This window comes from Polistes canadensis, unplaced genomic scaffold (assembly GCF_001313835.1).
Source record: "Polistes canadensis isolate GaletaPanama2010 unplaced genomic scaffold, ASM131383v1 scaffold_43, whole genome shotgun sequence".
Classification (NCBI taxonomy): domain Eukaryota; kingdom Metazoa; phylum Arthropoda; class Insecta; order Hymenoptera; family Vespidae; genus Polistes; species Polistes canadensis.
Genome location: NW_014569590.1, coordinates 954,265 through 967,311, shown reverse-complemented (window position 1 = coordinate 967,311; position 13,047 = coordinate 954,265). Strand labels below are relative to the sequence as shown.

Genomic DNA, 13,047 nt, shown 5'->3' with positions numbered 1-13,047 from the left:
CTTCTTCTTCTCCAAGCCGATTCGTTACGATTAAATGCCGCTTCTAGTATATATATATATACATACATACACACACAAACACACACACCTTTTCTCCAAAAAGCACCTATCTTTTAACCAACAGTTTTTGATCGACGAACGTGCTGTTATTGCTTACAAATTAATCTCCTAATCGTACCAATCACAAATATTAATTCTATTATAATAATTTAATATCATAAGAATGATAATAACGGTAATGGATAATTATATTCTGATCGACTTACCGCGTAAAAGAATTTTCTTTAATGATCGTCTTATGGTAGTGCAATTCCATCTGCGATTTCTAAATTGATGTTGACATTCTCTGGTACCAACTTGAACGCCTTTGGCTATTTCCTTTAACAATGAAGGCTCCTTACGGCAAATGTCGGCTAGTTTTCCTTTCAATCTTCTCGTTTTCTTGCAAACCAACATCGGATCCATCACCATCTGACTTCCCACCGTCCTGTAATCAAAAAAAATTTTGAATATTATTTTGAATTAATTATTACGTTATTACTACGCTTATCACGCATTAACGAGAAATCACGCACTCGTCGGAGATGTTACCACGTGTCGTTCTAACGTTCGAATGATTCACACGTTTTGTTTATATACGATACTTCGGTTACTCGACATACCAAGTTTATTACTTCGAACGTAAACAGAATACAGACACGAACAGTCAGAAGAAAATACGTAAGCGACGTATTACGTTACCCGACACTCCGTCGTTCTTTTTGATTTATTTACTTTTTAGTTTAATATTGTCTCGCGCAAACACATCACACGTGTTCATCTGTATGTGTATAATCGAACGTGTAGTATAAACGATTATAATCGAAAAAGGATTATTCAATATCGAGTACGCGTAATTTTAATACGGAAGTTAATTTAAAACCGTACAACACTCACAATGTGTATACATTACTCTTTCAAGGAATAAATTATTTTTCTTCTTTTTTTTTTTTATACGTTCTATACGTACGGGAAAAACATTTAAGTTAAACAACGCGAGTGAAAAACGTCGTGCGAAATTCGTTGAAAAATCAACGACGATTACATTGACAAATCGCGATTGAAATTATAAATGCATTTCTGAGGTGGGAGGGAGGGAGGAAGGGATGGTAAGGAAGATGAAGAAGGGAAAATACGAGAGAGAGGTGGACGATTTATATTTGCTAGAAGGTGCTACGCGAACACGGAGTTTGAGCTATTTGTTCGGTTTGTCGGAAAGAGAGGGAGAGAGAGAGAGAGAGAAAGAGAGAAAGAGAAAGAGAGAGGAAAGATGCAGAGAGTCGGAATAATTTACGGAAGCCACAAATCCCTCGACGTGACATTCGCTAAGTTGCCGGTTATTTAGCCAGGCCGCATCCCATCTTTCGTCCCCTTTCCCGATGAAGAAAAAAATAGAATTTCGCGCACGAGATTAAGCTTAGAAATCCCCTCATCCTCCATCTATCTCTATTTCTCTTTCTCTCTCTCTCCCTCTTTGAAAATTCCATTAATTTGTCAAAGATCGTGGAAGAATCGTTCACCGATATTTCCATTAAAACGGAATAATATTAAACGCGTTGATCTCGTAAATTTATATTGGCGAATATAATCAACAAAAAGTGAAGAAAACAATCCTGAATCAATCAAGAATATTCTAACAGGTATTCAAATTTTTCTTAAACAAATATTCTCTATTAATTTATCTGACGATGAGAAAGAATTAGATACGTTGTTCGCGAGAAATATAAACGTGCGTACGATATATCGAATCAATCCCTCTTCATCGTCGATAAAGAAGAGAAAAGCGTGTGTCTGTATATACAAAAAAAAAAAAAAGTTAGAAAAGTAATTAATTTGAAAAAAAAGTGGTGCGATCGTATAAAACGCAGCTTTCTCGTTTCCCTTCGCGAAAGACTCGAACGACTTCGCGTTGACTTGGAAAACGGGCAGGGGGACAGACAGGGGGGGGGTTGAGGGAGAAGGAAGAGGAGGGTAAGAAATAAAAAGTTAAGCAAGAAAAGAAGAGGAAGATTCTTCCGAGACAACAACTACAACGACGACAACGACGACACGATCGTAGTTGAAGGATCCGCGCGTATAATTTCGATCTTCTCGGAGAGAAAACGCGAAAGTCTCTCTCTCTCTCTCTCTCTCTCTCTCTCTCTCTTTTCCTCTCGTGAGCGAGTAAACGAGCATTCCTATCGCTCGTAATTTCTTTTCCGTCTCGGGAGAATTCTTTCTCGATCTCTCGCGATCTCTTCGCAATCCCTTCGGTGTTTCCTCTTTCCTCCCCCTACCCCATCTTCCCCCCTGTTCCCTCCTTTCTCATCCTCCTCGACACCGTTAACGATCCATCCGACGAGTAAGTAACCAACCAACCAACCAACCAACCAACCAACCAACCAACCAACCAAACAAACAAACCAACCAACGTAAAGAAAGAATCGCTAGAGAGAAAAGACAGTTAAGAAAAAGATACGAAATGCTGGTGGATGATTACCAGGGTGGACGGATGGATGGATGGATGGACGGATACGACACTCGAATCGTAACGAACGGGATGACGCCATTAAGGTAATTAAAGTCCGCGTGAGCTATTACGACGACGTAACAACGACTTCGAATCCGTGCACTAGCAGGAAAATACGACATTTTGAAGAAGAAGAGAAAGAAGTAGTAGTAGTAGAGGAAGAAAGAAAGAAAAAAAAAAGACATGAAAGTAATGAGATATTTGTAAAGTGAAACTTGGATGAAACTGAGGAACTCGAAAAAGATTGGAAAGAGAGGAGACGAAAAATAAAGAAGAAGAAGAAGAAATAACGCTGGTCTTTGGAAAAGAAAAGATAGACAGAGAGAGAGAGAGAGAGAGAGAGAGAGAGAGAGAGAGAGAAGAGACGTTCTCGAAGTCGACCTTCGTTACGAAACGTTAATTAAGATCATTAGTTCTGCGTCGGTAGGATGCCGGGTCGCGTACACGACGGACTCTCGGGAATGCAACGACCTTAATGGCAATAATTCCGTTAAGGACGGTTGCTCCGTTCTCCTCGTGTACGCGAGCCTTGCACCACGGCTTCTTCTCGAGGTCGCTCTCTTCGATATATCGAGCCCTACGAACGAACGAGTAAATAAGTAAGTAAGTAAGTAAGTAAGTAAGTAAGTAAGTAAGTAAAAGTAAGTGTACGTATATACAGAACGAGAAAAAAGAAAATGAAGAAGAAGAAGAAGAATCGAGAATCCGAGTCCGAGATCGGTCATTGCGTAAATGCAATGCGAGAAGAAGGGTGGTGGGGAGAAGGGTAAGGGGAGACATAGAGTGACATCGTCATTTGGGAAGAGAATTCCTATTGCGAGCAACGACCATAATCATCGTCACAAGAACGAACGAACGAACGAACGAATGTACGCACACGCACGCACGCACGTACGCGACTAGGAAAAGCCAAGTAAATTTTCCACTCTCGAGAGCTTTCGCGTTCGACTCATCGATATTTCCGGCGGTGATCTAGCAACAACTTTAACTCGGCAACTCGGTTTGTTACACGCATAGAGACACCACCACGCCAATTCACTCATAGAATAGTCGTAGTCCTAAGTGGACTATTTTGTGCGGGGCATCAATTTGCTTGGCCTAGGAATAGGAATATCCCCGTCCGGTAATCGTTGAAAACGACGGCTGACGTTGACGATGCTGGCAACGACGACGACGACGACGACGACGACGACGACGTAAAGAACGAAACAAGAAGAAAAAGAAGAAGAATTTCTGTACCATTTTCTTATGTCTTTCCGCAATCAGGTGAAAGATTTTCTACGATTTTAAAGACGACGATTTTGGATCGAATTAAACGGCAACGGTAAAACAGTTTTGACGGGTTTTAACTTAGTCGTGGCTAAGATCCCTTTTCACTTGTGGTATAATAAAATGACTTGCGTTATCGCAAACACGTAGCGTTTGACGCGCGCATCTTGGTTATGTCAGCGTATCTACACTCAAGTCTAACTATTAATAAACCCACGATGCGAGAGGAAAACTTTTTTAATGGTAGTTTGAAAAGTGTCTGGACGAAAGAGAAAGAGAGAGAGAGAGAGAGAGAGAGAAATGGTTTACTCTCTTCTACGCGTAAGAGAACTTGCGTGACTCTCTCTCTCTCTCTCTCTTTCTCTCTTTCTCTCTTTCTCGTTCACCCTGTGATATCGATTAACCCGTTTACGATTCGCTTTTACGATCTCTAGACTCTTAAAATCCTATCGTTTATCTTTTACCGATAAACGTTTTCCAAGTTTCTTGACTCGCGTCGTGAAAACATTTAGTCCCAACACTTCCTCGAAAATTCCCCATTTCATTTCTGGTAAGAAATAAAGCTGGGAAAATTTATTCAATCTTTAACATGGACAAACAGACATTACTAACGTATCTTTAAACCAGAAACACCAACCAGAAGGCTTCGTCGTCACTTCCGATAACTTGAAACGATTCTATGATTATAACGATTTAAAACGTGAATGACAATAAATTAAAATATTATTAATAAAAGCGTGTGTGTTACGATTAACGAAAGAAATTAAGATCAAGAAATTAAGATCAAGATAAAAGTGATATATAGTTAAGAGAATAAGAATAAAAAAAAGAAGAGTCGAAAAATAAAATTGGAGTTCTCATACTCTCTCGCCAATGGTCTAAGAGAGGAGGATAAGAGGCAAGAAAGGAACTCGGGGATGGATCTGTCGTCGTCGCGAACGAAAAGCGTGGAAGAGGCCGGTTAGGGCGGCCGACTTATTTATTGCCTCATTAGACGCACTCACTTTGCTCGAAGGCAGCTCCACGCTGTCTGCTCGGATAGACAGTGACGAGAGCAACGTAGCTGCTGGTTGCTGGTTGCTGCTGCTGGTTGCTGTTGGTGCTGGTGCTGTTGCTGGTGATGGTGCTGGTGCTACTCGCTCGCTAGCTCGGCGTGTGTGCTCTCGATGAACACGAGAGAAGAAGAAGAAGAAAAGGAGGAGGAGGAGGAGGAGGAGGAGGACAGTCAAAAGGGCCAAATGAAGAAAAAGAAAGAAGGATCCGTTGCAAGGGCCGCGAGAGACTGCTCTTCGATTCGGAGGATCTGCACTTTTCTCTTTCTTTCTTTCTTTCTTTCTTTCTTTCTGTCTCTGTCTCTTGTTGGCTTGGAAAGAGGGAAGAATAAGAGTCGTTTGGTCCAGCGAAATTCTTCGAATATCTCCCGCCGCAACGAACGAGACTCTCGAGGATAAGAAGAAACGACGACGGAAGTCGGGAACCTTGCGATCAAGGACGCTTCATCGGTGTATTCACCTCCCAACCACCCTTTCCTTTATTTTCCTTCATATTCCTTTAAACTTCTTCTTGCTATTCTATTCTTTTTTCTTCTTCTACGATTAATATAACTAACGTGTAACCGATTTTTCCAAACCAACCCCCATCGATTCTTAACACGTTCCGTGTAAAAATCATTTTTGTTTGACCATTTGATATTTAGCGCATTAAATAAAATATGACTGCGTGTACCCCACCAGTGGTACACGTGGCACGAGCCGTATAAACGACATGACGAAAGGTAGACGAATGGGAGTTCACCTTTGTTGCTTTTGGCGTTGCTTATTCTACGACGACGATGGATGTTACTTCCTCGTTCGTACTCTCTCTCTCTCTCTCTCTCTCTCTCTCTCTCTCTCTCTCTCTTAATTTTCCTTTTTGTCATCTTCTTCGTCGCAGACGCCGACGCCGACGCCAACACCGACGCCGACGCCGACGGAAGCAACAAGAGAATGATTTAGATTAAACGCACGTATTTAGCAAGCCAAGAACTGTTGTGACTTTGAATTTCCTCTTTGCCTAACAAATTCTATTTCGACCGTTGAATTCACACGTATTTTCTGTTTCAAGTCGAGTGGAAATAATCGAAGAAGTCGTCGGCCGATATTTCCAGCATTCGTTTTCTCTTTTAATACGTTCGCGGAATGTCGGAGGTAGATGGAAAGAAATAAAAAGATAGAGAGAGAGAGAGAAAGAGAAGGCGTAAAAACGCGAGTGCGACAAGAAGAAAAGGGTGAAGTGAAACGGGAATGTCTCGAACAAATTGGTGGCAAGGGTCAGGCCACTGAAGGCCCGCCCGGATCGCTTCTTTCGGAATGTCAAGGAATCCCTCCTTCCTCCTCCTCCTCCTCCTCCTCCTCTTCTTCTGCTTTTTCTTTTATTTTCTCTGTTGGTCGAGAGACTGGGATTCGCGAAAACTCGAAATCGTTTCTAAGATTCTCTAAGAAATGAAACGAAATTTTTACTTCTTACTCGTAATCAGCAGCAACAGCAACAGCAACAGCAGCAACACCAAACCTTACAACCATAAATCCTTCCGCTTATTTCGAGCACAGCATAGAAACGACACGAGGTTCAACTCGAGCCGCTGATGAAAAAGTGGAACCAAAGAGAGGGATGAAAATCACTTCATCGAGAAGAGCACACGCTTCCTCCTACCTTCAACTCGGGGAAAGGGGGGAACAATTATTCCTGGCACGTAACGATAATGAAACCGATAATTGGAAGGAACCCAATAAAATTAGAATAATCCATGATAGTCCCGGGCCTCTTTAAATTCCATACATAGCAGGTGCACCGTACACGCGTCCAATCTAATAATTTTAAATTCTTTCTCTCTCTATCTCTCTCTCTCTCTCTCTCTCTCTCTCTCAGTTTGCCTATCTTTTGTCTCTCCGAAAAAGCCCTCGAATAAATTCCACGAAAATCGATCGTCCTTTGATTCGACGCAGGACCAACATACTTACACATTAAACGTGATGACCGGAAACGATTGAAAACACATTTTCTTCCACCCTACCCTTCCCCCTTTTCTCTCTTTCTCTCTCTCTCTCTCTCTCGATGTATAATAAAGGAGATCGAAAAAAGTGAATGGTAAAATATCGTCGAGAGTATTTTTATGCGAGTCAAGAGAATGAACGAAAGGGAAGGATGAGGGGAACCAAGAGAGGAGGATGAGGATGAGGAGGGGGGGGGGAGGGGGTCAGACGAAAGGAGAAAATTGAAAAAAAGCATCGAGCACTAACTCACGCCTCGCATAAAGTCGCATTAGTACCGTACCATTGGTACGGCAAAACCGTGACCGATCGGCCACCCCGAGGGGGTTAACTCCCGGTAAATCATTCGTAGCCATTGTGGTGGCTTCGTGAGAGAACGAGAGGAAAAGAATGGGGCTCTCGAAAAAGAAAGAAAGAAGAAGAAGAAGAAAAAGAAGAAAAAAAAACATAGAAAACAGAAAGACTACTACGGAGAAAGTCAAGTGCAAAAGAGTGTGTAAGAAGTGGGGGAACGGAATAAAAGTGAAAAGGTAAGTGAGAATTTCGTGGACTCTCGTGTGACCACTTATATCGTCGAATAAAAAAACAAAGAAAGAAAGAAAGAAAGAGTAAAAAAGGCAAAGCGTAATAGAACACGTCGAATGTTTTATTATTTCTCGTAAAGCGTAACCGATGAGAATTTAGAGTAGAATTTCTCTCGTCTTGGGGATAGTATAACCCCACCACCCCCTGCCCAACCATTGCTGAAATTAGAGAAAACGAGATATTTATGAACGTGACCGTGAAAAATTGAGAATTTTTTTTCGCGAGGTTGTGTTTATTAAAATACGAGAAGCGTATAAAGAGAAAAGTCATTTTTACTGATCGATCGTCGGAGAAGAGGAAGAAGAAGGAATAACAGAAGAGAAGGTGGCAAGGGGAAGGGGAAGGGGGTGGTGGAGGTGGGCTCGTGCTCTTTTTTGGGATCGCGCAAGAAAGAAAGAATACGATGCGCAGGTGAGAGGGTATATATATAAAAAAAAAAAGGAAAAAGATACAGAATAAGAGAGAGAATGAGTGAGTGAGTGAGAAAGAGAGAGAGAGAGAGAGAGAGAGAGAAAGAGGGGGGAAGGAGGGGGGTAGGGAGAGCATCGAGTTGTCCAACCAGCGTGAACGTAGTCGCGGACTGCCCACTGCGGCTCATTGGCCGACTTGTCGAGTGCGAGACCTCGACCGAACGCTATCGCTTTTATCGTTGTTCCTTCTGCAACCGAATAATCTCACGTCTTGATTCGTTAACATTGATTTTTCCGATCGTCCACGTATATCATATATCTTATATCTTTCGCGATAGAAATAGAAAGTATTTTTTCTTCTTCGTAATACCGTACCAAAGAAATTTCAACGAAATACAAAAAACAAAAAAAAACATGATCGGGACAATTTGGAATACATTAGGAGAAAGTTTTTTCCTATTTTTTGTTACAAAAAGAAAAAGAAAAGAAAAAGGGAAGAGAAAGAGAGAAAGTAAAAAAAGAAAAAAAAAAAGGGATTTTAGGAAATGGTACGAATTCTTTCTATAAACAAACTTCGGAAGGGAACGATTTTAATCGATGTTACTTTAAACGATTTGATTTGTTACCGAATAGAAGAACCGAGACTCGCTACTACTATTCTTATTTTATTTTATCCTCTTTCTCTTGTCTAAGAAAGCTAAACGCCGTAAAATCGAGTCGAGAAAAACGCTGCTAGTGGACGAGAAAAGATAGAAAGAAAGAAAGAGAGAAGGAAAGAGAAGAGAAGAGAAGAAGAAGAAGAAGGAAGAGGAGGAGGAGGAGGAGGAGGAGGAGGTGGACTTGAAAGGAAGGCAAGGAAGAAACGTGGAACGAAGCTCGTGTATTCCCAAGTTCTCCCCGTGTCCTCGCGTTTCTCCGGATACCACCGAGCAACCAACCGAACGAACGAACGAACGAACGAGTAAAAGAGAGAAAAGGATAGAGAAAAGAAGGAATATCCGCGAAGTCTCTCTCGAGAAAGAGAAAGAGAAAGAGAGAGAGAGAGAGAAGAGAAACCTGCCGACTTACAAATTATACGCGCTCAACGAGATTTACGGGTGACGCTTTGAGCGAGACCATTGTCCATCCTCGCTCACTTCTTTGCCTCTTTACTCCTCCACTCTCTTCTTTGGTCGTGTCTTTGTCCACGCGAGGGGATCCTTTTCTCATCCAGAACGTTCCCGAACGTCTTTTCTACGCTTTCGTCCCTTTCTGTCCTCTTTCCAACTAGCTAACCGTAAGATAAAGAAGGAGAAAGAAAGGGGGTAGTATTCGTCGCGAAAAAACCGGAGAATGCCGATCGACGAAAGAGAATCCGGTTCCGATCGGAGTAATCGGGTCCCGCGGTTCTCTCTCTCTCTCTCTCTCTCTCTCTCTATCTCTCTCTTTCTCTCCCTCTCGTGAGAAGGACGTTACTTGCAAACTCGATGACGGACGATCTACGATTTACGATCTCACGGAACGTCCCGCAAAAATCTACTCAAATCTTTCATGGAAAAAGTTAGTGAGTGAGTGAGAGAGAAAGAGAGATAGAGAGAAAGAGAGAGAAAGAAAGAAGGAGAGAAGCAAATAATCCAAAGTATCGTGAAAATCGTCTTTAACATCGTAAGTTTTTTAAAGGCCTTATATCTACACTCAACAGACAGACAGGCAGACAGACAGACAGATACATACACACACATACACAAACAAAATATATGTTTTAAGTTCGAGTCGAGTCGAGTCGAGAGTCTTGACGAGGGAAGAAAATTTCCCTCTCCCCATCCCCCCCACCCCACCCCCTACTTCCCATCTCTCTCTCATCCGAGTGGAACGTCGTCGAATACCTGTTATCAAAACAAACGGTCTACCTTCCTAATATATTTATCAAACACGCGTCATGTGGTGCGACGGCGAGGGCTGCGACGGTGATAGAAACACCGCAAGACGAGTGGATGGGAACAGGTAAGAACTTATAACTGCTACGACTAACGAGGTGCGGCTGTACAACACATCGTGCCCAACAAGCACAGAAATCCCCGTTTAAATCGTAAACCAATATTTGAGGGGCCTTTTAAAAGGCCTCTCTTCTATCCCTCTCTACACCCTAGTCGTCTTATCCTTCTCCACCTTTTTAGCCCTTTACGAGTGCAACGCGCTACGATTTACCTATTCAAGGTCGCTTATAAGTATACGTATTTTTTTTTATAAATTTCTTTATATTCCTAAAGATCTCGATTTTGTTTTACTCTGTTCGACTGGAAATGAAGAACGACTTGTCTTCTTAAACGTTGTTACAACGTGTTACATAGGCGGAAACTATTAATCAAAAATTAGCACGAACGTTCGAATTACTTTTCGAAAGAGATAGAAAGAGAGAGATAGAGAAACTTAGAGATAGAAGATGACAATTCATCTCCGGATGCTGAAATCTCTCTTCCTCTCTCTCTCTCTCTCGGGTGGCAATTACGCGATAAGGTTATATCGTCGTGTAAACATTTACATACCAAAGTGGAGTACACAGCGCCTACTCCGAGCTACTGAGTAATTTACCGTTTCTCAACGTACAATTCTCTTTTTCTTTCTCTCTCTCTCTCTCTCTCTCTTTATTTCTTTCTCTTTCGTTCGTTCGTCTTTCCATCCTTCTCTTTTTCCATCACACGAGAGAGCCGCCGGTACGCATAGTACGTTTCCTTTTTTTTTTTTTTTTTTTTTTTTTTTTTTTTTTTTTTTTTTTTTTTCTCTCGAACGTTTGTTTTTTTTCCCATTTGCCCCATTTGCGAATGACATACCTTCGCTAAATAAAGAAGAAGAATTTGCAAGGAATAGGTAGGAGTAATCTAGCAAAAGTATGTTGATAAATTACCTCGATGAATAATTCATTGGCGAAGGCGTAAATCTTAGACGTTACCGACCGACCGATTGGAAACGAAACTGCGCTTTAACGCGACCACAACTATATACGCTACACAACGAATAAATATCTACTTTCGATCGTCTCACGCACGTAGATCTACGTTTGATATAGGGTAAGTGAATAATCGTGAAAGGATTTACTGCACCGTTAATCGTTTTTAACGCGAAGGGTAATAATACTAAACGGGATAGGGAGGAGAAGGGGAGAGGGAGTAATTGATAAACTAGACGTCAAGCTTGAAAACCTCGATCATTTCTCTACAATGAATTTACGTTGAGCTCGTAGTTTCTTAAAAAGGAAACACACCTTTTTTTATATTTCTTTCGTCACATCTAATTAACGTTTAACGTAAGATAACTCATAATTGAAACAACTGTAAGTAACACATTTTTACGAGGTTCGTTATCGAATATTAATTAAAAAGGAAACATAATGATCTATCGCGTAACGATTTGTTTCAATTATATCAATTTGCGAATTCGTTTGAAATCGGATGATCGTCGTCGTGACGATTTGATAAATTTGACGAAAAAGAATGAATACGATATAATAAAGAGAGTTAAAAATTGTGAATAGAAAAAGTAAGTAAGTAAGTAAGATCGAGAAAAGATAAGGTGTTCCGTGAACAGATGTGGTATATTCCAGACAAAACTCGTCGTCGTCGTCGTCGCGTCGCATCGCGTTAACTTTTCTCCGCTTCTGTCGTTTTTAAAAGAAAGTCGTCAAGGTTAGTAGCACTTCAAAAAAAAAAAAAAAAAGGAAACAGGTGTGTGTGGGGGGGGCGGGGGTAAAGAGTTTTTCCTAGATATTTTGTCCGTTCTATTATTTTTCTTTTTATACCTAGCTGTGTACTTTACAAACGCTACCAACAGCAGATACCGAAAAAACCTGCGTATTAACACGCAGATGCGTTTGCGTTGTTTGTTTGAACCGTAGTTTTTATTTTATGGTCGTCACGTGTCGCGGCGCTAAGGACAGTCCCTTCTTTTTAACTGTTAAAACACCTCATCTTCTTTCTACCGCGTGCCTGCTCTTTATCTCCTACCTTTTTTCTTTTTTCTTTTTTTTTTTTGTCTACTCGAACGTCAACGAGAAACGTTCAACGCTTTTCGAACGGGTACGACTTTTCTTTTCTTCGGATAACGGTTTGACAATGAAACGCGATAACTACACTGAATTTATTATCAAAGAAACTCCACGCTTTTCTTCACAAATTCCAAATGACTCGGGTTCTCGAAACGAGGACAACTCATTTTTCCAAAAGCAAAAAAGAAAAAATTTGTATCTCTGACATGTGACATGAAACAGATCGCGCGAAACCGAAGAGAAATATAATATTTATCGTATAGAGTGAAAATAATTCTAATGAGAAAGAAAACTTACCAAAACGATCCGGTAATCGGGGTGACGAGGAGGAGGCAGATCGCAAGGAGAACGGGGCGCATCTCCGTCCCCTCTGCCCCTCTTTTACAAACTCCTTCCTTCCTTTTATATTTTATTTAATCTTCCTTGCGTTGTGGCGCACACCAAAAACTCCCTTTTACGAAAGATAATTCGAGCACCTTTCACCTTACGATAATCTAACCGGTGTTAACGCGATAATATTAAAAATCACTATCCTCCCCCCCTCCTTCGACGAATGATCTCCAACGATACGTTATTTCTTATGTTATGTTATTTAATGTCTCCTTCTTCCTTAGATGCGAGATACGAAATTGGACCGAAACTGTTAGTCGTGTAATCGACGAATGATTGACGCTACGATGACGTTCTTTCTCTCTGGGTTACGCGTGAGAAAAGAAGTAGTAGAAAGGACGGAAAGATCAAGTCGAGAGAAACGGATAAGGAAGGACGAAACCTTCATGACCGAGAGAAGACCCCTCTCTCTTTCGGTTTATCTGTCCCCGTTCGGTAAACGCATCTTCCGGATCGCGAGAGGGATCGATTCTCGCGATTCGGGGAACCGTCCGGAAGAACTTTGACTTCCGGTCTCGTGAAAGTCACTAGCCCCTCTCTCTCTCTCTCTCACTCCTCGTATCCCCACCACCCTTTCTCGAGGACGGACTCGTTCCTCTTCTTCCCTCTGGGTTTCTCTCACTCTCTCTCTCTCTCTCTCTCTCTCTTTCTTTCTCTTTCTCTCCCTTCCTCTCCCAAAGACACCGGCCACCGCGAAGAACGCGAGAAGAAGGGCAGCCAGGCAAGCAGTCGTAGTAAAACGGATCGTAATAAAACGGTCTTTTCTTCCGGCGGGGACAAAAACGCGTCGCGTTC

The 13,047-nt window shown here is 41.6% G+C and overlaps 1 protein-coding gene across 1 annotated transcript; it reads right to left on the bottom strand.

Moving 5' to 3' along the window:
• Positions 1 to 266: 266 nt before the first annotated feature.
• On the bottom strand, positions 267 to 12,841 carry LOC106784979 (protein Wnt-6-like; the record flags this gene model as incomplete). The annotated part of the gene is made up of 2 exons (XM_014745050.1): positions 12,160 to 12,841; positions 267 to 487 (listed from the first exon to the last, which is right to left on the bottom strand). Coding segments are annotated over exons 1-2 (283 nt in total), but the record flags the coding sequence as incomplete, so codon positions are not given.
• Positions 12,842 to 13,047: the final 206 nt, after the last annotated feature.